The sequence below is a fragment of the Monodon monoceros genome, unplaced genomic scaffold, assembly GCF_005190385.1.
Source record: "Monodon monoceros isolate NGI ecotype Baffin Bay Population unplaced genomic scaffold, NGI_Narwhal_1 Super_Scaffold_21, whole genome shotgun sequence".
Classification (NCBI taxonomy): Eukaryota; Metazoa; Chordata; class Mammalia; order Artiodactyla; family Monodontidae; genus Monodon; species Monodon monoceros.
In genome coordinates this window covers 18,890,149-18,918,064 of record NW_021703778.1, presented here as the reverse complement: position 1 = coordinate 18,918,064, position 27,916 = coordinate 18,890,149, and the positions used below count along the sequence as shown (strand labels likewise).

The 27,916-nt window shown below is 38.0% G+C and overlaps 1 protein-coding gene across 7 annotated transcripts in view; it reads right to left on the bottom strand.

Annotated features, from left to right (window-relative positions):
* ACBD5 (acyl-CoA binding domain containing 5) overlaps positions 1–24,174 on the bottom strand; it is a 34,653-nt gene extending 10,479 nt beyond the window's left edge. For 2 of the 7 annotated variants that reach the window (XM_029238272.1, XM_029238273.1), the window contains exons 1-9: positions 23,012–23,165; positions 22,655–22,823; positions 19,195–19,315; positions 15,867–15,939; positions 13,347–13,461; positions 8,257–8,391; positions 7,137–7,340; positions 6,241–6,347; positions 4,560–4,827 (exon numbers count right to left, since the gene is read on the bottom strand). In XM_029238272.1, coding sequence (XP_029094105.1) covers positions 4,560–4,827; positions 6,241–6,347; positions 7,137–7,340; positions 8,257–8,391; positions 13,347–13,461; positions 15,867–15,939; positions 19,195–19,315; positions 22,655–22,823; positions 23,012–23,026 — 1,207 coding nt within the window. In that variant the 5' untranslated portion in view covers positions 23,027–23,165. Of the gene's footprint in view, positions 1–4,559; positions 4,828–6,240; positions 6,348–7,136; positions 7,341–8,256; positions 8,392–13,209; positions 13,243–13,346; positions 13,462–15,866; positions 15,940–19,194; positions 19,316–22,654; positions 22,824–23,011; positions 23,166–23,227; positions 23,266–24,141 lie in introns of those variants that run through there. The other 5 variants (XM_029238274.1, XM_029238275.1, XM_029238271.1 and 2 more) reach the window with 5 other exon arrangements.
* Between the last annotated feature and the right edge of the window lie 3,742 nt (positions 24,175–27,916).

Below are 27,916 nucleotides of genomic sequence, written 5' to 3'. Positions count from 1 at the left end.
GTGACTCCAAATTTTTGCGATTACAAATAACATTGCAATGGATGTCTTTGTATATAAATTCTTGTCCAAATTTCTGTTGATTTCTTTAGGTCAGACAAATTCAAAGAAGAATTCCTGGGAAAGGATAACAATTTTGTTGTGGTTCTTAATGAGTGTTGCCAAGTTATTTTTCACAAAGGCTGAAACAGTTTTTTGTTTGTTTGTTTGGCCTCGCTGTGTGGCATGCAGGATCCTAGTTCCCCAAACAGGGATCGACCCTGTGCTCCCTGTACACACCAGGGAAGTCCAAAACAGTTTTATATTGCAGTGTGTAAAAGGTACTACTATGTTACCTTACCCTTGCAGAAATGGAACATCACAAGTTTTACATGCTTGCTAATATAATACATAAATTTTGTTTTAAATAATAAACAGAAAATTGTCTACCTCATTGCCCTTTGGCATCCTGGAACCCTACAGAAGCAGGATTCCCAAAAGTGAACTTGCATCAAGCAGTGTTTGGGGCTGTAAAAGAAATGGAATTGGAGCCATCTGCCAAGTTAAACCCCAAAGAGTACACTGAAATGCTCGATGCCATTTTCAAGAAGACCTCTACTCTTGTATCGAAAGGAAGTAGAATTTGAAGTGGTCATTCCTGAACTCCGCTATTGGTCTGGAATTTACACAGAAAAAAAAAGTGGGAAGTTGAATTTCAGGCTTAGTTTTTTCCTGCATCCTTAAGAGCTTGACATATTCTGTGATGGTCTATCATTGGGTTCTGATGGTGCCAGAGAACTACTGCTGTCTCTGCTCACTTTACTACATCCTTTGTAATACTCAGTGTTCAAACCGCCTTCACAAAGACAGGATATCAGCCCATTCCCCTGTATGGGCCCCTGTGATTTCTGGGAGCCGTAGAGAGCTGTAGGTGGGTAAAGTCAGATTTTAAACAGAAAGCGTTTCATATAAACAATTTTGTTAAATTACCTAAAGAAAGAAACCTGAATCCAAGGTTCTAGTAATACGTTGTGACCTTTTTCTTAACTAAATATTCACAAATTTGTATTTTTTCTTGTAAAGAGGGGCCCTCCGCCCAAACTGTATAAGCTGCCTTTCTTGAATAAATGAATGACTTGCATTTCTGCCATGTCAATTCTCTTCTTTACTGTTTCTAATGTATTTATAACTTATATAACCATGACTTATGCCTCCAATTTTCCCCCTACCTATGCAATTTCCTTTTTTTAGGCCTTATCATCTCTGCTTCGATCTCCTATTTGTAAGTGTTTATATTCTTCTTTATTGAGTGAGGAATAGTGGTTATCTAAAATGTTCTGTTTTCTGGCATATATATTCTTCCAAAACAGATCTTTTGTTTGCATCCTAAGTGCCTTTCCCTCTCTCCACTCTCCTTTTTATTTTATCCTTGTCTGTAGAATTTCTACATAGTTCCCAGGTCAGTTTTTGTCAGCTTGTTTATCTATGACACAGGCAACTCTATCAATCTACCTAAATAGAGTGGGTTTCCTGCCACATTGACATTGCCCTACTGGTATGTCGCCCCAGACCTGACCTTGTAGGCTTGATATCATCAGTGTCTGCTGCTTCTATATTAGGCTCTTCTGAGTGGGACTAGAGGTAGGGGCTGAGGTAACAGGGGAATTGTTTTCTATTCTCTTTCTTTGTACATTGTGAAATGCCCTGTGTTGGGGACTTTTCCTGGATCAGTGAGATATATATATATATATATATATATATATATATATATATATAAAATGACATATATATTCAAATGATAGATGGCCTTATATTTCAGATCCTTCCTCCATATAAGAGGCCAGATGGCCTTTGGCAGTGACAGAGAATTATCACAGAGCAATTATCTCCCCCTGCCTCCCTCAGTGTCCTCAAGGTCAGAACTAGAAGAGGGAGGTCATGTCTGAAAGCAAACCCCAGTTTCTTCTAGCTCTGGCTGTGGTTCTGCTTGTCCCCAGGGGAAGGGGAGATGGGAGGGTATGTGAAATTTGGTGAACTGGACACTAGGCTACCCAATCCTCCCTGTATCTTCTCTTTTTTTTAAGCCTCTGTGACAAGAGGTGATTAGTTCCACCAGATTATGCCCCATTCTCCAGCCTCCTTCTCAACCAGAAGTGGAAGAGAAAAATAATAACAAGTCTTGCACTCATTCTGGCTGTGTGTCCAAAAGAGTTCCAGAAGGACACTCTGAGTCTTCAGCCTCGAGCCACTATGGCTTCCAGTCTGCTTCCCACTAAATTGAGAGGTTTTTTTCAAAATTTCATTGACTCACCTTCATTCTCACTGTTTCTATAGAGAACAGAACTTCCCATCTATTCTAGTTTCTTTCTAATTGTCCTGTCTCTCTGATACTTTGCAAAGTTTATGGTACGAGGATGAGTCCCTTATCTAGTTGCTGTTGCCATATTCCTTGATATTTTTTTCTTCTTTTTTATTCATTTAATTAGGTTGAGGGCGGGACATGTTATGACCATCATACACTTGACTATCTTACCCTAGGGGTCCCCAGAGCCTGCTTTTTCCCTACTGCTTTATAATATGCTATCAAGATTTATTAACCTATCCTATATTCCAAGCACATAAAAGTCCTGGCAAAAGGAATGCGTGTAAAAGTGTAAGGATATTAAAATAATATAGTATTCCACTAATTAAAGTTAAATGTGAATTATTAGGAAAGACTCCCCCAAAGCACTATTTTTTTCCTTTAGGTTGAACTTTGAATGAAGGGATAGTCAAATATCAACAAAGAAGAGACAAAAGACTATGCCAAACGATAGGAAAGACATATACATGGAAGGGGCAAGCTGGTGGTGGGAGTGGGAAGATTTTCTTTACTTATTTGAGGTAGATGCTAAAAAGGAGAGTGATGAAAACATGAGGATGATAACGTCAGGAAGAGCAAAGGACAGGTTGAATCAAGTTCCATGTGAAGGTGAGGAGTGTAGGCTTTATAGGCTGACCTATATATATATATATATATATATAGGCATATATACAGACAAAAAACACTGTATATTCTTCAATAGGAAGAATGTGTCTTAGTAAAAAAAACAAAACAAAAGAAAAACAGAGAGATTATCCTGATCACTTTGAGAATGTATTTAATTAGAAAATAAGAACAGTCATACAAGGTTAAGAGGTTTCTGAATCAGTGAAAAACGAAAAGCTTGGCCTGGCTATCAAATTGGAAAGGAAGACATTAGAGAGAATGAACTACAGGTTTATCTGATGGACCAAATGTAGAAAAGGGGAGACAATGGTGACAATAAATAAGAAATACAGTCCAGAGTTTCTTGCCTGGGTGTCATAAGGGTAACAAAGAAAAAATTAGCATCTAGAATTATCAGGTTCCATAGGTATCATGGTACACAGTTTGATAACTACCAATAAGATTTACCAAATTATGTTAGTAAGGTTCTCATTATTCTTAGTTATGTTTTTGTCCTTATACTCTCATATAGACCAAAAAAAGTATATTAAAGTCTCCTGAATATTAATATGATTTTCCCTATTTCTCCTTATATCATCTGCAGACTTTGCTTTTTGAAGTGTTGATGTTATATAAGATATTAACAATTTTAAGTCTCTACTGCACACCTTAACATTACAAGTGGCCCTCTTTATCTTAATGCTTTTTGTCCTGAAATTAATCTTCCCTGATATCAAGATTACTAACCTTGTCTTATTTTAATGTGCATTTGTGTGAGATACCTTTGCCTATATTTTTATTTTTTACTTTCTGTAGACTATAGCATGAAGTTATGCTTTGCTTTGTGAACCAATCCAAATACCTTCTTCTTTAAGTAGGTGAGTAGAGCCTCTTTACTTGTACTGCTTTCACAAATACATTTGATCTTAAGTCTTTTATATTATGCATTGTTTTATGGGTTTTAAAAAATATTTTACTACATGGTTTGTTTTCACTGCTTTTTAAAAAATGTGTATTTTTTTCTGATAAATTAGAAAGGTTTGTTTTTGTTCAAATGGCTATTTTGACAGTACCTATTGATTCCTTACTATAAACAACTGTAAATTAATATTCCTACTTTTCTTCCCCACTCAACTCTTTATTACCTGATCACATTAATATTCTTAATGTTTCCCTCTGTACTGTTAAATGTTCTTTTATCTCTATTACTTGATTTATCAGCTTGAAATGATGTCTTTTGACCTAAGTGGGGAAATGGGAAACAATAAGGAATTCAGATTTTCACCTATAGTAGGAAAAAAGCAGCAGCACAGCAGGAGCAATCAGTGAGCGTTCAAGGAGGTGATAAAACATAAATTTGGCTACCTTAAAACACTGCATAAAAGATGTGGAAATAGACATGTTTTCTCCCACACCTTCAAAGAATACACTGCTATGCCCTGTAGAGTCAAAGGAGAGAACCAGACACAAAGGAAAATGGTCAGATGTTCCGCGAGGATAACTTTCAACATTCCCTTTGCAGAGGGACAGTCCTGGTGCCTCTCCTATCTAGAACCTCCCCATTTCATTAATTCGTTTATAAAGACAGTGAGAGCAAAAAACAAGTGCTACACACCTCTCCCTCTCCTGACGTTAGAGAATTCCTCACTTTCTCCAGCCCGTTTCTCACGGTGCGGCGCTCCACTGTTATTCCCGCCATCCTCTCCTCCGTGCTTTACTTCACCTTTGCCTTCCACTGCTGCCGCCTGTGTGTCTCCCCTGTTGCCATTCCCAGGAGATACTTGAACATCTTCAGGAAAACCAGAACTTTCCAAGGGCTGACTGGGATTACCACCCAAGTAATAGCGAAATGGTCCATTGTTTGACGTAAAGCTATCTAAAGACTACAAATGTAAAGCATGTAGTTATACACCACAAGGTTTCCATGACAATAGAAGAATGACTGGTTTTATAAAGCGGTATTTTTTTAAAGTTATTATAGAAAATATTATTTTTCTAAAAAATGTCTTCAATTCATATTCTGCCTCCCATCTGTAGGGGAGAAATGGGATAGAGATGATTTATATACATCTCAGCAAAGAACTGAGATGTTTGTCAGTGAACTGTGCTCATGATTCAGTCATTCATCCAAGAAACATTTTAAATATCCAGAGTTACTGTATTCAAAAAGCACTGTCACGAGGCTTCCCTGGTGGTGCAGTGGTTGAGAGTCCACCTGCCAATGCAGGGGACGCGGGTTCGTGCCCTGGTCCGGGAAGATCCCACATGCCGCGGAGCGGATGGGCCTGTGGGCCATGGCCGCTGAGCCTGCGCATCCGGAGCCTGTGCTCCGGAGAGGCCACAACAGTGAGAGCCCCGCGTACAGCAAAAAAAAAAAAAAAAAAAAAAAGCACTGTCACAACACTGTAAATCAATTATAATTCAATAAAATAAAAAAATAAATTAAATTAATTTTAAAATAAAATAACTTTTAAAAATTTAAAAAACACTGTGTTAGAACAGGGGTGGGGAAAGACCAGGGGGAGGATGTAAAAACAACAAACATAAATATAGCCGTCAAAACCACCCTGGTCGTTATCAGAAAAAGTTGTCAAAGAGAAAAATACAAAATTCATGTACTTTTAATGGTTTTCCAAATGTTAGTTTTCAATACCAAATCTTAATTAACTGAAATTTGAAAAGTATTTCCACTTAAAATTTCAGTCCAGGGCTTCCCTGGTGGCACAGTGGTTGAGAGTCCGCCTGCCGATGCAGGGGACACGGGTTCGTGCCCCGGTCCGGGAAGATCCCACATGCCGCAGAGCGGCTGGGCCCATGAGCCACGGCCGTTGAGCCTGCCTGTCCGGAGCCTGTGCTCCGCAACGGGAGAGGCCACAACAGTGAGAGGCCTGCGTGCCGCAAAAAAAAAAAAAAACAAAAAAACTTCAGTCCAATGTATTTAGTCAATGTGAAGAATAGATTTATTTGTTTGAAATTATTCAGTCTTCTTGACTGTTATCAATGTCTCAAACATAAGGACTAGCATAAGGAGTTCACTTTCTGCCTCCCATCCCATCTCTCTCAGAATATTTATAACTGTAAATACATTATAAATTATAATATTTAAACAGTTTTGAATATTCAGGAATTTTATATATTTTTTAATTCACAAAAAAACAAAATACAAATGTTTAAACATGTTAGAGGTATGTTTTCAAAGTGGTGAACAGCATACACATCTGTTATTAACAGAAGTTATGCATGGAATTCTGATATATCACTTTGAAAATTTACCAATTAAAAAATGTCATTTTTACCTCTTCTTGTCCAAATTGCTCCATGGAATCACAGTATACTTCACTGTCTGAATCACTCGTCAAATGCTGAATTGCTGAAACATCTTCAACATGATCATCATTTACACCTAAATATATACAAATGTCCGGGTAGAATAATTATTCTCTATTTGAAGACAAATGCATTTATTACATTTTCAAAATTTATCTGCTCTATATTATTTTCATATTGGGAGAATAAATTTGATTTACCATTTCATATTGGGAGATAAATTTGATTTACTTCCTTTTAACTTACCAAAATTTTAAATTTAGTCAGTAATTTTTACGTAAAAAGATTACAAAGTATTTTATCATGGAATTATAAAAAGACACTGTCCAGATCAAACTTATAAAAACCTAATAACTTTATAAGAAAAAACTGACTACTGGCTAGGACCCTAAATTTGGGATGCAACTGTGCACATTTGGTTGTTATATTAAGAAATGGTATTTCTTGGTTTCTCTAGTGAATTACAGCAATGTCAATAATTCACTGTATACACACTATAGGCTCACTCCTAGAGCCGTAACTTATGAAACGACTATACCTTATTTTGCTGACCTGAGAACAAAAGTATCATATAATTAGAGATGTGAGTTAAAAGAAACATCAGTAATAAAAGTAAAAATTTCAAAGATTTTATTTTAAAATACCATATAAAAACACAATAAAAAATATTTCAAGAAAAATATAAAAGCCTTGGCCCTATTTTGGTCTTTCAAAGCTATAAACCCTTATAATATTAATAAACCTTAACATGTTACTGAATAGAGGTTTTAAAAATTCTCAACAGCTCCTAAATATCCTAAAATTATTAAAAGAATATATTATTTATAAGAAAGAAGCCAGAGAAACAACTTTGATGTGACAGTACCTTGGTGAACGCAGACAGCAGTTTTTTCCGTTTGCTCCAAGTTTTGATCTACAGATTTTACTGTCTCAGCACCTCTGCCATTCAGGGAAGGACTGGCATGAATGTCGTTCTGTACACCCTGAATAAAGCTGTCTTTTTCATAGCCATTAGTGACAACGATTTCCAAGTTCTTATGGTCTGCAGATTTCTTCATCATTTTCTTATCTTTTATGTGAAAATGGAGAGATTCATAAAAATTCACTGTAGGAAAACTTCTGTACACTATGTTCTAATATCAGGTAGTCATTTCCCCAGCCTATCATAATCCATTTGAAGGGCTTCCTACGTGGATCAGAGAGATGGGGTGCTCCTTGAAAAGGGGTTAATTATATGCTGAGAGCTCACCCAAACTGTGTTGGTTTCAAAACTGCTTCAGTTCCCTGTGAATCTTCTAGAACCCCTTTTAAGAGATAAATCTCTTGAGGTCTTTTCACTCTTTCGGGCATAGGCAAATTGCTCTATGAGACCCAGCCATATATAGGTCTACATAGCCAGTAAAAAGAGCCTTCAAAGAAGGTATCATTTGTCAGCCTTTACTGGAAAGTGAAGGCAAAACTAAGCTGTATGGCTTGTTTTAGTGTCTTTCTGCCTCCCCTTTCTAAACTAGTCTCCCCAAGAATCACTGGTACTCTTACTCACAAGGCCCCCCTAATGAGAACCCCACGATTCCAATGTTCCCTCTTCATCAGAATCTCTGCTTGCATTCTATTCTCTGGAATCCATGCCATTCTTGACAAGATATTGAGAATTTAACTTGTCTCCTTGGTAACATATGCATATTTATATTGGAAACAATACCTTAAATGAATACATTTCTAATGCAGCATTTCAGGCTTTACATCTAGAGGAGTGGCCTATCCTTGTTTGCCTTCAATTAACATCAATCCATCTATGCTTAAGGTTGGCTGTCCCTGAACTCTGTAGTAGAGCCTCTTGGTCCACAACGAACCTGGTTATAGGGTCAATAGCCCACATCCCTCCACGTGCCCTAATCGCACACAATGCCAAATTAAGTCCAAACCTCTCCATAGCCTTTCGCCTTAGTTAATGTAGAGTGATTAGCTCATAACCCAAAGATTACCGTCATCACTTTGTTCTGCTCCTTTCAAGCCTTCCTGGGCCTCTTCTTCCTCAGATTCAGCTCCACTATCGCTGCTTTCAGCTTTACCATTAAGAGTTTTGGCATTTGGTGTAGAAGTTAGAACATTACCAAGATCTAAAATATGAAATGACCATTTAATCTGTAATGCTATAACACACAATCATGTTGTAATTTAAAAATAATACTGCATTCACAAATAACTAATAAAATAATCTTGAAGTAAAATGTTAGAATTTTAACATATAATGAACAGTATTATTTTCTTTGACAGTAAATATATGTACATTACATTAATTCCTCCAGTTATCAGTTCACAACAAAATGATAAAGCTATCTTAAATCCTTTCTGAACAAGACAGTGGATAAATTATTTTTAAGGTAACATCGATCAAAATGTAAAGTTAAGAGATGATCTTTAATACACAGTAAATGAAGAGACAGTTGCTATAGGCTAGCATGCTGAAAACATACATAGCTTTGGCCCTAAAAGCAATCTTATCAATATTATAGTTGGACTACATTAAAAAGTTTTTTTTTATATAACTTTATTTATTTATTTATTTTTGGCTGTGTTGGGTCTTTGTTGCTGCGTGCAGGCTTTCTCTAGTTGTGGCGAGCGGGGGCCACTCTTCGTTGCAGTGTGTGGGCTTCTCATTGCGGTGGCTTCTCTTTGTTGCAGAGCACGGGCTCTAGGCACACAGGCTTCAGTAGTTGTGGCACACGGGCTTCAGTAGCTGTGGCTTGCAGGCTCAGCAGTTGTGGCTCACAGGCTCTAGAGCGCTGGCTCAGTAGTTGCAGTGCACGGGCTTAGCTGCTCCATGGCATGTGGGATCCTCCCGGACCAGGGCTTGAACCTGCATGCCCTGCATTGGCAGGCGGATTCTTAACCACTGTGCCACGAGGGAAGCCCCTAAAAAGTTTTTTATCCTTTTATTATCTTTAGGGCTTCAGGTGCACAACTTACATTATTATGTCTTTACAGTTAAGCTTTTTTTAAAAAAAGCATTAGTAAATGGGATTAATCACTTAAAAAGGCAAATTGTCCTATTACCCAAAGTCATACCTTGAGAGTAAATACATGGAAGCTTCTCAAACATTAACATGGATAGGAATCACCTGAGATCTAGTTAAAAGGTAGGATCTGAATCAGTAAGTCTGGGGTAATCTAAGATTCTGGATTGCCATAAAGCTCCCATGTGATGCCAGTGCTGACGGTTACTAGACCCCATTCTGTGATATTGGGAATTATAGTTCCGTAATTCTGAGATACTGAAGGCACCCTAAGTGGTTCTTGGCCAAAAACAGTGGTCTTCCTCCATAAACTGCTGGGCTTTATTTTCAATTATACAAGTCCATTTTGGATGCTCCCATGCATCCCAAATAACATATAAAATCTCCATTCATCTTAAACAGTCAGGCCTATATTCTTATTCTTATTATATTCCCTAATTAGTAGAACTAAGGAGTAAAAATTCAACTCTATCATAGGCATTATGGTCTATTCTCTCTTAGAGAATCATGATGGCAGCATAGCTTTTGGATCTCCCTTACTCTTTCCCTGACAACCAGAAAATAAAAAATAATAACAATTGACAAAAAAATAAATAAAAAACAGAAACACTCACCACCCACAGACACCTTCAACAAAACAAAGCATCAGGGAATCCCCAAAACCCCCATCAAATGGATGGTTGCAGCAAAACTACTTGACAGCATCACAGCAGCTCTGTGACAAGAGTTGCAGAAAGCACAGAGAATTACTAGTAAGCCCTACTCAACATCCAAAAATCAACGTAGTACACCATATTAATGGACTAAAGGATAAAAGCCACAAGATTATCACAACGGATGCAGAAAAAGCGCTTGACAAAATCCAACACTCTTTCATGAATATAACGCTGAAGAAATTGAGAATACAAGAAAATTTCCTCAATCTGATAAACGGCATCTAAGAAAACTCACTAGAATCATACTTAATGTTAAAAGACTGAATGTTTTGTTGCTAAAATAAGGAACAAGACAAAGATGTCTGGGCTTCCCTGGTGGCGCAGTGGTTAAGAATCCACCTGCCAATGCAGGGGACACGGGTTCGAGCCCTGGTCCAGGAAGCTCTCACATGCAGCAGAGTAACTAAGCCCATGTGCCACAACTACTGAAGCCCGTATGCCTAGAGCCCAAGCTCTGCAGCAAGAGAAGCCACCGCAATAAGAAGCCCGCGCACCTCAATGAAGAGCAGCCCCCGCTCGCCACAGCTAGAGAAAGCCTGCACACAGCAACAAAGACCCAACGCAGCCAAAAATAAAATAAATTAATTTTTTAAAAAAAGGACAAAGATGTCTGCTTTTGTCATCTCTATTTAATACTGTACTGGAAGTTCTAGTTAGGGCAATCAGGCAAGAAAAATAAATAAAAGGCATCCAGACTGACAAGGAAGAAGTAAAATGATCTCTGCAGATGACATGCTCTTATACATAGGAAATCCTAAGTAATCTACAAAAAAACTATTAGAACTAATAAATGGTCAAGCAAGGTTGCAAGATACAAGATCAATATAGAAAAATTAATTGTATTTCTACAAGCTACCAGCAAACAATCGAAAAATGAAATTAGAAAATTTAATTTACAATAGCAGCAAAAGAATAAAATAACTAGCAATTGAAAGAAATGAAAGAACATTTAAGTAAATGGATTAGAAGACAATATTGTTGAGATGACAATACTTCCAAAAGTGATCTATGATTCATTGCAATCCCTGACAAAATTCCAGCTGGCCATTTTTGCAAACACTGACAAGCTGATTCTGAAGTTCATAGGGACATGCAAGGAATCAAGAATGGTCAAAAATGGGAATTCCCTGGTGGTCCAGTGGTTAGGGCTCTGCACTTCCACTGCAGGGGGCATGGGTTCGATTCCTGATCAGGGAATTAAGATCCCACAAGCCGTGTGGCACGGCCAGAAAAAAAAAAAGTATAGTCAAAACAATGTTGAAAAAGAACAAAGTTGGAGAGCTTACACTTCCTGATTTCAAAACTTACTATGTATATATATTCTGAAAAAGCCCATGTGACATAGATAATCTGTTCTACTGGGCCTAAACGGCTACTTTTAACGTGATTCTTTATTTAAGAAACAAACTCAAGATTGCAAACTGTCTTGCAACTTGGCAATATCTTACAAAATTGGAAACACTTATCTAACGCCCACATCCTTTGATCCAACAATTATATTTCTAATATAATTTCTTACAGATATGCTTCCACATATGTAAAGTGACATTTGTACATGGTTACTTTCAGCAGCATCTTTTGAAGATCAGAAGAGGAAACAATCTAAATTCCATTAGAGTGGTACAGGTTAAATTAATTATGGTATAGGTCTGCATCTCTTACAACTCTTGGATCTAGATACAATTTGAAATCCAGAGTTTTCTAATTTTGCAAAGGTCATATACTATACATAATGTATAGTATATGACACCTTCAACAGAGTCTAAGGTGGCTCTCACTAAAAAAAAAAAAAAAATTAAGATATTTGTAGCAAAATATAATAGCCGTACAAAATAGGATAAAAACTTAAAATAGCCTCATGTCATTTAAGGTCAAGGTTTGCTCCTCCTGCTAATGTTAGGACAGGTTTTGCTCTCAAACGGGTTATCAAAAAAGCTTTATCAAGCCTTTTGAACTCTTAAATTATAGCTAAGGGATTATGGATCTGAGCCTTTATTATCATTTTTCACTCTTCCTTGTTTTTATAGCTATAGTTGTTTCAACATTTGCCTCTGGCAGTCGGCTGGACACAACCAAAGCAGGTCCTGATTTATTCCCCTCTGCATCCTAATAACACACTTCACAAACAGAAAACATTTAATTTTTTTTCTGACTTGAAAAATTATGAATTATAAAGAAGATTATTTGTTAATATTTGACCCCTCTAGGTAGACAAATCAGAAACAGAGGGTGTGGTACAGAGTTATGCCCAGTAAAAGTCACCATCAGTTACTGTGGCGGACACAAACTGCAGGCCTTATGACAGAACAGGAAGATTAATATTTTGATCAATTAGTAAAAGATGCCTTGTGAATGGAATGCCAGGAAAAAAAAAAGGATGGGAAGGCTGATTTTTATTTAAAACATATACAATTGTCATTTAGAATGACTCTTAGGAGCTCATTTCACTCTATTTTCTAAAACAATTTAAAGAGCAAATGTTTACGGTTAATACCAGCAAATCTGCAGATTATTCAGCTCCTGCTAGTACGTAAAAAGATAAGACTTTCAATTCGTTACTGAGAACATGAAAACAGAACTCTAAAAAAAAAGACCAAGTGAGGTGAATTCACTGACGTCTTGTTTTAGCTAGCTACACTAGAGTTAAACCATACTATAAACATATTCACTTAAAATTAGCTAGCAAGTCATTTCAGCCATAGCAATATAATAGCTAATATAATTAATAAATCAAAATAGAAAATATGAGATATGAATCATAAAAATAAAACCATGAATTCTGTTATAATTTTGTATACAAATGAACTGTCTGTCATGTTTTAATAACCTAAGGGTAAAAATTATGGTTTATACCAACAATCACCTACTGAATAGCACAGGGAACTCTGCTCAATATTCTGTAATAACCTAAATGGGAAAATAATTTGAAAAAGAATAGATACATGTATATGTATAACTGAATCACTTCGCTGTACACTGAAACTAACACAACATTGTAATCAACTATGCTCCAATATAAAATAAATTTTTTTTTTAAACTCTGAAAAAAAAAATTAGGGTTTATAATATTTTGGAAGTTGGTGCAATGTATTTGCTTGAAAGAAAACTCTTGAGTGAAAAGCCCATAAGTTATATAAATTTGTGCAGAGTTCTTTTGGCATATAAATTTTAAACCAAAGTTTCACATGGATTTCATTATTCCTACCTTCTAAGTATTTAGAGATTTTCTCCACTCGGACTGGCATGTGAAAGTAAAAAAAAAAAATTAGACATATAATATAAATATTAATGCATGCATAATATATCAGCTGCTGAACGAAAAACTAGGTAAAAGAGTCCAACCTGAGGTTAAATCAGAACTTCTGCCACTCTTTTTGTCTTCTATAATTTCATAAAACGGACCAATGACATGTAGCAATTCTTCAACTTTTTCAGTCATTGGCATAGTTTCAAGAATCTGTAATCAAAAGAAACAAATCCTGTGAAAACCAACTATTAATGTGATCCACACTAGCACCAAATAATATATTTATAATTTACTTACCGATAACTTTGAGATTTGAAGTGCTTTTACGGACTCCTGAAAGTATCTATGTTAATTACATATTGATGTCTATACCACCCTAGGAAAATTTCAAGTAAAGATTTAAAAGCGTTCTCATTTTCAAAACTATTTTACATAAGCTTCGTGTAAAATTTTATACAATAAGCTATAGATTGTGCATTAAGCACTAAAGGCCCTAATGTAAAATAAAATAGAAAATTGTGGGGTTAGAGTAAAATTATTGTGTGTTCTTTAACACCAAGGTAGTGTTTTTAAAAGGGTGTTAAGTAAAGTAGGAAATGGCAACCACTTTCAGACACCTTCATAACTACGGGCCAATTTAGAATCATCAAGTTTAAAGAGCAAGGTAAATTAGGTGAAAAAGTATTCAAATAAAGAACCATCAACTGATGACTGACAAAATAAAGTATTTCTATATATGGAATATTTTGCAGATATTAAAAAGACTATGATTAGTTCTGTGTGTGCTGACTGAAAAAATATCTATAATTTTTTTTTACAGGCAAAAAGCTAGTAGCTGCACAGTATGTTTAATATGATACCATTATTGGTTTTCTTTCTTTTTTTAAATAATAGGATATATATATACACACGTCTTTTTTGTATCAATCTACAACATATAATTAAAAGTAATTACCACTAAATAGTTAAAATGGAGGGAATGAGGAAAGATTATAACAATATTTAAAGAAAAAAGAATGTTATCAAACCAAAGCTGTACATTATCGTTCTCTCTCTGCTTTTGAAAGACTCCTTTGTTCTGCTACTGATATACTTAACAGCCAAAAGAACTAAGCTCTGACCTCTTTTATAGAAAGACAAAGTCCACCAAATAAAAATTGTGAAACTGTAACGAAGTGCACAACTTTGAGCAATGCAGAAGACATTAAAACAAAACAAATTACTCTGAATCTACCAAATAAAAATTACTACAGAGATTAATACTATCAAAGCATCTGGCAAAAAAACAATCCTTTTTTACATATTTTCTCTATGTTCAAAGATTATTTAAGATTATTATACAGATCTAGATCTCACAACTTCTGATCCATTACCAACATATCAATACAAATGTTCCTTTATAAAAAGGCAGTAAAATCATCTTTAAAAATCCATGATTTCTTCATTAATTTGCTCCTTGAAGAGCTAGTTAATAAAGAATGCCCTCTTTACTAGTTACCAGAGAAACTAAAAGCATCCTTGTCTTATTCTGCTTCTGAAGGATTTTTACATTCACAGAAAAATGCTTGTTACTGATAAATCCAGTGATAGAAACGTCTCAACTTATGAGTCAACACTTGTATGAGAACACTGTTGGGCAGTCTTGTTACCTATTTCTCATAAAAAGTTTGAAAACAGAAATGTTTTCAAGACAGCCCAGTTAAGTCCCACACTCCTGAGTAAGGGAAATCAGTATTTGAAAAGATTCCTATCTATATACTTTCTGCAGAAGTCAACGATAGAGAAAGATAAGAAAGATGAAAAAATGAAAACACGGGACTTCTCTGGTGGCACAGTGGTTAAGAATCCGCCTTCCAATGCAGGGGACACAGGTTCGATCCCTGGTCCAGGAAGATTCCCACATGCCACGGAGCACCTAAGCCCGTATGCCACAACTACTGAGCCTGCGCAGCCCACAAGCCACAACTACTGAGCCCGTGTGCCACAACTACAGAAGCCCACGTGCCTAGAGCCCATGCTCCACGACAAGAAGCCATTGCAATGAGAAGCCCGCGCACCACAACAAAGAGTAGCCACTCGCCGCAACTTGAGAAGGCCCGCGTGCAGCAACAAAGACCCAACGCAGCCAAAAATAAATAAAATAAAATAAATAAATTTATTTAAGAAAAGAAAAGAAAAGAGCATGTCCCCACAATGTGACACATCTGAAGGAAAAAACATTTACCTTAAGATGAACTTTGATGAGAGATAAAGCCCTGATAAACTCAATAATCTAGATTCTATATTCTAACACATTACAATCTCTTTGTTCCTAAAAACAAAGCAGCTAATTTGCTTGATAACAAAACTAAATCAAAGCTGCTCTAAATAGGGACCTCCCTGGTGGTCCAATGGGTAGGACTCTGTGCTCCCAGTGCAGGGGGCCCAGGTACGATCCCTTGTCGGGGAACTAAATCCCACATTCATGCCGCAACTAAAGAGCCCACATGCCTCAACGAAGATCCCGTGGGCAACAGCTAAGACCCGGCACAGCCAAAATAAATAAATAAATAAATATTTAAAAAAAAAAACTGCTCTAAGTAGTTTTATTTTCTATTGTGAATTATTTTCCCTACCTTTTTCATTTCTTCAACGTATGCAATCATGGCTTCCTCTTTGGTCATATCACCCAATGAACTCCAAGCATCCCTAGAAATAAAAATATCCAATTAACTACAGAAAGACACCTGATTTCAATTGCTCAGAATACAATTTATAGTTATTGCTATAGGATCATTAATTTAAAACAGGCTTTACTTAAAGCTATATTAATGTTTCCGAAGGATCTCTTTAAATGCACCACCTTGAAGAAAAATATCACAGTGAATAAAATGGCAAATTATATAGTAGCTAAAACTAATTAGTATAAAACCTATCTATAGACCATAGATTATAGGAACTACATTATATAGTCTCTATAATCTCTATATAGATTATACAGACCATAGACTGTTCATAATTATTGGCTAAGAACTCTTTAAAAGTCTTTATATCATTATAAATAACAGTGACAAAAATGAACATTTTAGAAACTACATGAACTGTCACAGTCATGTTTCAAATGAACAGAAGTTTTGGTTAATTTTTTTAAATAATTTATTTATTTAATTTTATTTTTGGCTGCATTGGGTCTTTGTTGCTGCACGTGGGCTTTCTCTAGTTGTGGCGACCAGGGACTACTCTTCGTTGCAGTGCACAGGCTTCTCATTGTGGTGGCTTGTTGTGGAGCACGGGCTCTAGGCGCCTGGGCTTCAGCAGTTGTGGCTCACGGGCTCAGTAGTTGTGGCTCACGGGCTCTAGAGCACAGGCTCAGTAGTTGTGGCGCACAGAATTAGTTGCTCCGCAGCATGTGGGATCTTCCCGGACCAGGGCTCAAACCCGTGTCTCCTGTATGGGCAGGCAGATTCTTAACCACTGCGCCACCAGGGAAGCCCATGCCTGCATTCTACAGCCCACGCGCCTAGAGCCCATGTTCCACAGCAAGAGAAGCGACTGCAATGAGAAGCCCGTGCACCGCAATGAGGAGCAGCCCCCGCTCGCCGCAACTAGAGAAAGCCCACGCGCAGCAACGAAGACCCAAGGCAGCCAAAAGTAATAAATAAATAAAAATAAATTTATATTAAAAAATAAGAGTCTGACACTTGAAAAATGGAAAAGGTTTCTTACCTCTAGAAAAAAAATGAAAATGTGAGGGGCAGGAAAATTTTAAAGCCTCAAATAATGAGAAGAGCCCTTTGAAATTTTTGCCTAAAAAGAAAACCTCTCATTTTAGAGATATTTTTCAGAAGCAGTTTAACTCCACCAAAGGTCAATTCTGAGGAAAATCATTAAGTAAATAAATAAGTTTTCTTCAAACAGCTTAAATAACATATTGCTCTTACATTTAACCTAATATGACTAGTCATACAGACCTTAGAGGAAAGTACAGGACTAAGAAATCCTCAAAGATGAGGTATCACCTCACACCAGTCAGAATGGCCATCATCAAAAAATCTATAGACAATAAATGCTGGAGAGGGTGTGGAGAAAAGGGAACCCTCTTGCATTGTTGGTGGGAATGTAAATTGATACAGCCACTATGGAGAACAGTATGGAGGTTCCTTAAAAAACTACAAATAGAACTACCATACGACCCAGCAATCCCACTACTGGGCATATACCCTGAGAAAACCATAATTCAAAAAGAGTCATGTACCACAATGTTCATTGCAGTTCTATTTACAATAGCCAGGACACGGAAACAACCTAAGTGTCCATCGACAGATGAATGGATAAATATGTGACACATATATACAATGGAATATTACTCAGCCATAAAAAGAAACGAAATTGAGTTATTTGTAGTGAGGTGGATGGACCTAGAGACTGTCAAACAGAGTGAAGTAAGTCAGAAAGAGAAAAATAAATACCAAATGCTAACACATATATATGGAATCTAAAAAAAAAAAAAAAAAAGGTTCTGAAGAACTTAGGGGCAGGACAGGAATAAAGATGCAGACATAGAGAATGGACTTGAGGACACGGGGAGGGGGAAGGGTAAGCTGGGACAAAGTGAGAGAGTGGCATGGACTTATATATACTACCAAATGTAAAATAGCTAGTGGGAAGCAGCCACATAGCAAAGGGAGATCAGCTCGGTGCTTTGTGACCACGTAGAGGGGTGGGATAGGGTGGGAGGGAGACACAAGAGGGAGGCAATATGGGGATGTATGTGTATGTATAGCTGATTCACTTTGTTATACAGCAGAAACAAACATACCATTGTAAAGCAATTATTCTCCAATAAAGATGTTAAAAAAAAAAAAAGAAAGAAATACCCAAAGGAGTTTAAGGACTTCCAATGCAGGGTGAAGAAACTTAGCCATCAAAACATGTGGCTCTTAAAGACTTACTCTGCCAATTAGCACACTCTGTTCCTGACATACATGACGTATGGTCATGTTAGACATCAGACATCCTGTTAGACATTTGTCACCTCTTCAATAGTGTTTAAGAACATCAAATGTTAAGTCAACTGGAAACATGGCAGAGGTATTCTGTGATTCTATTAAATATATTAAAAATGAAATTTCTATTCAAGTACAGTGGGACAGGAGTGACAGCTTAGAGAAAAAGTAAGGCAGAACCTGAGTCATGCTCCTAGTTATTTATTATCTCAATGGCTCAAAGCAAACAAGGTCACCTGACAAGCAAGAGGTCACTCTTCTTCTTGGCAGGTAAAAGAGGCAGAAGAGTCTGTTGTTTCTTTAATATAGTTTGGGACTTATTCTTGGCATAATAAAAAGAACAAACTCCATAAAAGGAAACACTAATTGAAAATGCTTTTATATCTTTGATAAATCTACCTCTTTTGGTTTTATTGTCTTCTTTTCTTCCCCAAGACCTTCCTATTTGTGTGAAATTGTGTTAAGAGCACACAGAGGGGGCTTCCCTGGTGGCGCAGTGGTTAAGAATCCACCTGCCAATGCAAGGGACACAGGTTCAAGCCCTGGTCCAGGAAGATCCCACATGTCATGGAGCAACTAAGCCCGTGTGCCACAACTACTGAGCCCGCGTGCCACAACTACTGAAGCCCACGCGCCTACAGCCCACGGTCCGCAACAAGAGAAACCACCGCATTGAGAAGCCCGCACACCGCAACAAAGAGTAGACCCCACTCATTGCAACTAGAGAAAGCCCGCATGTAGCAATGAAGACCCAACGCAGCCAAAAATAAATAAATTTATTTTTTAAAAAACCCCTTGTTTTAAAAAAAAAAAAAAAAAGAGCACACAGAGGATAAAAATGTATCCAGTACCTAGAATACTTTGTGCACAGAATAATCCATAACCACATCAGTAACAGTCATATGATAATTATGTCATTAAACTCAAAATTCTTTCATAGCTCTCTACATAAAATTACCATTTATATCTTCCAATAGGATCCCAGAATCCAGGCCTTGATAGTTTACAGGGTCCTTCAGTTGCCTGCTTATAAAAGCTATAGAACTTGAGCATCATTTCATTTGTTGGCTGGAATGAACCTATTGGAAACATACATTAAGTAAGATCACTTGGAGAACACAATTGATGAGCTAATGCTTAGCTTACTAACAGTGATTTTTTAATATTTCATTAATAGTTCAGATAATTTATTCTTATTTTACAGAAACAAAAGTTATGGCTCAGTTTATTTCTTTGATTTGAAAAAACTCTGAGATTTTACACTTTAATAACAACGCCTAACATAGTTCAATAAATAAGAGAATAAAAGAATAAACATGTTGTAGATGTAACCAAAATAACTGGCAAATGTCATTTTAAAAAATAAATTAAAATATAGAATAACTATCATGCAACTGTAATAAGGTATTTCTATTAAAAAATTGTGACAAACCACACTGACTATAGCACAAATGAAAGTTAAATGTATACTCTACTTAATAAAACTGCAACAGTAAGAAATTCAACTTCTCTTGGCCAAATTTCCGATTTCTCAGGGGATTAGGAACTTTGGCTAAAGCCAACCAGTGTGTACTGTGGTAGAAAAAGAATTAATCCAAGATAAAATAGATTTCTCACTTCCTACCTCCATAGTTTTGGACCTGCCAGTTTTTGGAGGATCAGTCTTCACATGTTTCTAGCTTATCAATAAACTTTTTTATGTTTAAAGTTTTCAAATTGTTTGAACAAGTGCTATAAGTTGCAGTACTCTTCATGAGAGTGAAAAATTGGAATATAAATGTTTTATAATAACTAACTGGCTAAATAATTAAGATATACATAAATTATGGGATTATTTATAACTACCGCCCTTAAAATTTTTACTGTAGAAAAATATAAAAAATAGCATGAGAAAAGTTTCAAGATCTACTATAAAATGAGTTAAACAGTTTAAAACAGCATATCCAGCACAATCCATTTTTACAAAATAAGTACTTATATACTTAAAAAGCAGAGTAGAAGGAAACATGTCAAAATGTTAAAAGAGGATAGATATCGCTGTCATAGCCATATAGATTACTTCTAGTTTCTATTTTGCTTATTTGCATTTTTAAAAAATTTACATTTATTGTGCATTACTTTTGTTCCAAAATTTATTATAAAAACAAAAATTAAAACCGTAAAAAGATGTTTTTAAAACTTCACAGCTTGCATAATAATCTGATAACATGTAGTAATCAAAAGCTAGTAGTTTATAAACATTGTAAAAATTACAACACAGACAAGCTGAGAGCTGGTGTTTCAGGTTTGGCCAGGAGTGAATAATTAATTCCAAAATCACAATAATAAATTAGCTACACAATATATGCTCATTTAGGAGTATCCATTAGATACAGTGTTTCAATGATATAGTCTTTATATAGCAGAGGGGAAAAAAATGGAGAAACTATAGTTAAAAATGGTTACCTATTTTTAAAAAAATGGTTACCTACTTAAATGACACAAACCTAAATTTAAAACATCAAAAGCCTCATCTCATAATATCTTCAGTAAGTCAATCAACTGAGATTTAAAAGTTTATTGGTTAAGGTGAGTAACATATACATTAGGTTAGAGCAAAAACTAATAACATATATTGAATATATTCTGTGTATAAGACACTAGATAAAGTATAGTCTCTATCCTCAAGGTGCTCACACACAACATCTTACCGAAAAACCCGAACAAACTTTTTGGCCAACCCAATACATTTGATATGTATGTGTTTAAAACATAATATAGGAAAATAAATTTCTAAAGGTCAAGGGCATACCAAACATAGGTGCTATAGGATTCATTATAACTTTATGCCATAGATAAAGATTAAGCAACAAGCAACATAAAAACTATAAGAATATCTGCAAAATAATCCAGGACAGATGACAAAACTTAAAAGTTTTACTATAAAACTATTTAATGATTCATTATAACAATACTTCTGCTTCAATTATTATCAGTTTAGTTTCAGGAGATAATAGTACAGTACTGAACATTGCCCCACCCAGCTGCCCTTTGGCAGAGGTTCTTAACTTGGCAATACCTTCTTAAATGTTATATAAACACAAACTGTATTTACACTTATATGGGTTTCCTAATGAGTGATATATGGTGTCAGCAAAGATAGCAAACTATCATCAAGTCTAGCTCTATCAATTTTCAAAAAATATAAAAACGTGTGGTTTAGAAGTAAGGATGAAGGTACCATTTAAACAAAACTCTTAGAATCATGCCTTCCTGTAAACTCTCTTCATCAGACATTTAAAAAATCAATACCTAAATAAGTTCCTATGTTATTTCTCTATATTTTGTTCATTCACTCTTCTTTCAATCCCTCATATGTCCTCCTCCAATTTGGTGTTTGAGATTACAAAAGGAAAGCTATTTTGTGTATATTTGTTTTCAAAACCTTTTGTATCTGCACTTAATGAATGTTTGTTAATAGTATTGAACATTCATTACTTAGCCAAATGATAATTAATGAAAATAGGGAACATGACATTAAATACTATAGTAGTATATTAGTGTTATATTCAGTTAGTTTTACACTCTGGCACAATGATAGTAGTTAAAAGTATCATTAAAAAATTACACATTTATTGTGGAAAAATACACGTTTATTGCAGAAAGATATGAAGTGAAAAGTCAAATTCCCCCTTTCCAAGCCTCTCCACCGAAAAAATATTTGAATAACGGCCTTAAACTTCCCAGCATTTGTCAAAGACATAAAATTACAAATTCAAAAAGCTCTGCAAAACCCCAAACAGCATTAATATGAAGAAAACCATACCAAGACAGATCATAATCAAACTGCTCAAAACCAACGATAAAGAGAAAAATCTTGACAGAAGCCAGAGAAACGACAGGCGAAATATGAAAGAACAGCTCCAATGACTTTTCATCCAAGGTGCAAAGGTCCCATACGAGTATGAAAAAGAGAACACTAGGACCATAGAACAGGTTTTTTTTTTTTTTAAGTAGTAAATATATATGTACTTTTAAAATAAGAGAAATCGTTTTACAAATGAATATAGTTGTTCTTTCCTTTCTTTCCCTTCATATCAAAAGTTTTCAAAAAGTAGACTTTATGAGTATGCGGCCCTAGGCATCCCCATCCCAGATTTTTAAAAAACATACCCAAATCCGCAGTCATTAAGGGACTTTTCGACAACAATATAAACTGCTTAAAATCTGGATAATATATTTGTCTCAGGCTTGAAAGATCAGCAGGCAATTAATTCCCATCCGACACCTCCCCTTCAATTACATGCCTTTTCAACGCAAAAAAAGAAGTAGGTTAAATAAGCAAGACTAGAAGCAGAAAGAAGGCTAAAGGAGGTGAGATTCAGAAACTGGGGCCTCAAGCCTCTGCAGAAGGCTTGTCCAGCCGGGCATGCACGTACCATTTTTCGGCAAACTCTGGATCACCTTCACCGCCGCCTCAAACCGGGTTTCATGCACGGATCTCGTGTCCGCCATCTCCAGCCTCCAGCGCCGGCCCCGGTCCCAAGGTCTGTCGGCTGGAATCAGGCAGCAGCAGCAGCACCACCTTTCCCAGGAGCCTGCATGAAACTGGAACATGGAGCGCAGCCGCGGATCAACATGCCCAAAGGGAGGAGGACCCGGAGCGCAGCTGGTCAGTTCCCCGTGGCCCTGCCCTATCCAGGCCACACAGTCTGAGATGGCCCGGCTCCTTCCTCCTCCCCGGGGCGTGACCTAGGCTGGGGAGGCCGGGCCGCCCAGACAGAAAAACAACTCACCGAGAGGAAGAGCATCTCTAGCAGAAGGCGGAGGGGCCCCGGGCACTGGTGGTCGCTGTGCCGCTGACCCACCCGCACGACCCTGGCGGAGCGGCCACACCCCCCATCCCGGCGAAGTCCGTCTGTCCGTCCGCGCCCTCCCCGCAGCCCCGCCCCAGAGTCTTGGGGGGACCGACTCTCTACCGCCACCGTCGCCGCGCAGCAAACTCCACCCACCCGCCCAGCAGCCTTGGCGATGACGCGCGCCGTCTGTCTGTCCCTGGAAAAGGGCCGGAGAAAGCGGAAAAGAAGAGCAGCGAGATGGATCGGCGGAGGGCCCCGGTCTCGTTGTTTGAACAGGCCCGACCGATGTGTCGGCGCCAGGGCAGCAGAGGCGGGGTTGCAGCGCGTGTAGGCACCGCTGGGCAAAAAAATGACTGTGGTCCCCAGCGCCTGTCCTCTCTTAGGTTAAGGTTTGAGAAAGGTGATGGGACTTAAGCAAAGAGCTTTAGATCCAGAGAGACCTGGTGCGAACCTTAAATTCTGCCATTTAAGTTCTGCGACCTAGGGCAAGTTACTTAGCCTCTCCAGCGGCAATCTTCCTAACACCCGAAAGGGTAGATGAAAGGATTAGGGATGCTGGATGGAGGTGCTTAGCAGTGCTTGGCTCGCAGGTCTTTGACAGCTTTAGCCGCCCCGAGACAAGGACGTCCGAGCAACAACCAAAGGAGAGGGGAGGTTGCCCGCTGCTTAGACTGGGCGGGGGGAGGGAGAGCACCTTCCCTTGCACCAACCCCGACTTCGATCCCCAGGGATCCGGGCTCCGTACAGCTCCAGCCCGAGCTAATGGGCGACAGGGCGTGGGGGAGGGGCGAACGAGGGACCAGTACGGATCATCAACCCTAGAAAGAGGTACCCTGGGCCTTCACCTTTCTAGCACATCGCCCCGCGTCCTCAGGCATCTAGGAAGCGCCCCCAGGCCCAAGGCGGGGGTACTGCTATAGGTTCTGGGGGTGGAGTCCTGCTGCCCGGAAATCCCAAAGTCGCCAGGTCCCTTTGTCAGTTCGGGAGGGGTTAGGAGGGTGACTAGTCCAAATCTAGGCGCAGACTCTAAGTTACTCTTCCCTTGGAGCCGCAGTGCCGGCATTTACCTTAGTATTGCCGGGCAAGGCCTGTCCGGTAGGGTTCCCGACGCCCGCCCCTCGCCCTGCCCCGCGGGCTTGTGGGAAATGTAGTCCCTGCTCCGGGCGCTTCCGGACACCTCCCTCTGGCGGCGGGCGTTCCTCCCACCTGTTCCGGTTCGTTTTCTCTGTCCCGCAGATGCTGGAGCCGTTGCGACGGAAGTCCCGCCTTCCTGCTGCGTCGCACTTTGTGCTACTTCAAAACACCACATCCGCTTCCAGCCAAAGGGATAGACGCTCAGTGGTCCTTTCAGAGGTATCCAGGTGGGGCTGGACTGGAGTGGGAGAGCTGGGGTCTTGTTTCTTGCTTCTGATGCTTACTAACTTTGAGATCGTGTGCTGTTAGATTACCGTCAGGTAATAAAAACTACGGCTTACTGAGTGCCTGATACTTGCCAAGCACATAATGTGTATTCCAAAAACGCTGTAGGGTGTTTGTCAATGAGGAAATTGAACCATATTAACTCATTTGCCCAGGGTCAAGTAGCAGTAAGTACAGGAGTAAATAGACAGAGCCAGGAGTCAGTCAATGCAAAAAAATCTTGCTTTATATCTTGGATTTTTTCCAGGACAGCGGAGTGTAAGAAACTAACAGTGTCCAACTAGGGAGATTTTATGTGTTTAATATCTACTGATTCCTCTACTCTTTCCTTGCTCTTTTATTATATATCTTTTCAGTTCCAGTCAGTCGTGCATACTTATAAGAGGGCTTGGGTATTCATTTCGTATCTAGGACTTCATTTTAGCAACTGTTCATTAAGCTTATGTAATAAGCGAATTTACAGTACATTGGTCTTTAAGTTATGATGAATAAGAATTTTTCTGCCAGTGACTTCTGTTGTATTTCCATTTGCTGGTACTATGAATTTCCAATCAAGGAGAATAGCATAAGGAGAAAAGAAATTGAGGTTATTCAGGTAAAGGTATTTTAAAAGTAGCTCCTTCTTGTAGCTGTGCTGGTTTAGATGTGGTACTTCCTACTGAAATGTAATGATGAATATGATGGATTGAATCAGTTCCTAAGGTGCCTTCCAATTATGTAATCCTGTAATTCTACCTAAAATATATCTCATGGAACACTAATGCCTTTTAGTACTTTCAGTACAGTGCCTAATATGAAGCATTTATTTTAAATTGAGATATATCGACATATAACAATATATTAGTTTCAGGTGTACAACATAATGATTTGATATTTGCATACATTATGAAATGATCACTGCAGTAAATAAAGCATTCTTGATCATGTATTTCTATAGATATTTTTTATATAAATTTATTTATTTATTCATTAATTTAATTTTTGGCTGCATTGGGTCTTCGCTGGTGCACTCGGGCTTTCTCTAGTTGAAGTGAGCAGGGGCTACTCTTTGTTGCGGGGCGCAGGCTTCTCATTGTGGTGGCTTCTCTTGTTGCAGAGAACAGGCTCTAGGCACGCGGGCTTCAGTAGTTGTGGCACACGGGCTTCAGTAGTTGTGGCTCGTGGGCTCTAGAGCACAGGCTGAGTAGTTGTGGTGCACGGGCTTAGTTGCTCCGTGGCATGTGGGATCTTCCCGGACCAGGGCTCAAACCCATGTCCCCTGCATTGGCAGGCGGATTCTTAACCACTGCGCCACCAGGGAAGCCCTCTACAGATATTTTAATTAAGAATGGGTCCGCTTCTTACACATGACCACAAGAAAGGTAAAATAGTACATTTAAGGGTTTTAAGAAACATAAAGGAATAAATATTAAAATAAAAAGGATTCTTTTAGATGCTCCTTCCTTTACAAACATTATAAAAGTCCTGCTATGTCTCATGTAATGTAATTGACACTGAAGTTACAAAACCTTTCAGGGAACTCAGTCTAGTGTGGGAAACAGGTATGTAATGTAATAATTACACCGCAATGCAGAAGTGTTAAAACTGAAAGATATAAAAAACACTATATTATGTGTACCAAAAGTCAACTACAAAAGTGTTCATAATAGCACTGTTTGCTAACAGCCCAAACCTGGAAGCAACTCAGCGACCATCAACAGTGGAATAGGTAAATATGGACTACTGAAGAGCAATGAGAGCAAATGAACTACCTCTGTTCAGCATCTTCTGTGAATCTCAGAGGCGCAAGGGAAAAGAATCTAGATTCAAAAGAGACCATATTGTATGATTCTGTCTACATAAGTTTCAAACAGGCAAAACCAACGTATGTTCAAATTCAGGCTCGAGGTAAAGTGTCTGCAAATGGGAAGAGGGAACTTTGAGGTTCTAGTATTGTTCTATTTCTTGAGTTAGGTGCTTTTCACAGGGGTACAGGGGTATGTTCACTTTGTGTAACTACTGAAATGCATAACTAAGATTTGTTTATTTTTCTTTGTATATGTTATCCTTCAATTAAAACTTTCATTTAAAAAATTTAAGTGCCATGGGAACAAGAGAAAGATTAAATCTATGTGACAGATGAGGGGGATGTCACAGAGGAAGCAACTTTTTAGCTGGTTCTTCTGGAATGGGGAGAGAGTCATTCTAGGTAGAGGTAGAAAAGCTAAAACAAGTGATCATTTTGTAATGTATAGAAATATCGTTATCACTATGTTGTGCACCAGGAACTAACATAGTGTTGTAGGTCAATTATACTTAAAAAGAAAAACAAACTCATAGAAAAAGAGACCAGATTTGCAGTTACCAGAGGTTGGAAGTGGAGGGAGGAGGAATTGAATGAAGGTGGTCAAAAGATACGAACTTCCAGTTATAAAATAAATACTAAGGATGTAATATACAACATGATTGATATAATTAACACTGCTGTATGATATATATGAAAGTTGTTAGAGTAAATCCTAAGAGTTCTCATCACAGGTAAAAAAATACTTCTTTTTCTTTTCTGTTTATTAAACTTCCTGTGATAATCATTTCAAGATGTATGTTAAGTCAAATCATTATGCTGTACACCTTAAACTTATACAGTGCTCTATGTCAATTATATCTCAGTAAAACTGGAAGAAACAAAAGCTAAAACAGTACACCATATGTGGTTAGCAGCAAGTTTGTTCACATGATGGCAACATAGTTATGAGGGAAGGTGGGTCAAAGCACTGATTGAGGCCGACTTGAAGGTCATATATGCCATGCAAAGGAGTTTGTACTTTGTTATGGATCCATGAAGACTATTTTTGTATCAGCTACAGTTTGGTTAGGAAAGCGGTTAGGAAAGCAGAACTACTATGATTGATACGGTATAAGAGATTTTTTTGGGGGGGGATTTATTTTTGGCTGTGTTGGGCCTTCGTTGCTGCGCACGGGCTTTCTCTAGTTGTGGTGAGGGGGTCTACTTTTCGTTGCAGTGCACAGGCCTCTCATTGCAGTGGCCCCTCTTGTTGCAGAGCATGGGCTTCAGTGGTCATGGTACGCGGGCTCAGTAGTTGTGGCTCTCAGGCTCTAGAGCACAGGCTCAGTAGTTGTGGCTCATGGGCTTAGTTGCTCTGTGGCACGTGGGATCTTCCTGGACCAGGGCTCGAACACGTGTCCCCTGCATTAGCAGGCGGACTCTTAACCACTGTGCCACCAGGGAAGCCCGGTATAAGAGAGCAATTACAGGGATTAGAGTTTACATAACTGTGGGAGCTGATAAAGAGGCCTTTGGAACACTTTGCCTCTGTTTCTGGAGGTGAGGCTAAAATGGCTATAGGTCAGCATATCTTATAGTCATGAACTGGTGTGAAGGACTGAAGAGCAAACTGAGACCCCTAAGCACAAACTGAAACC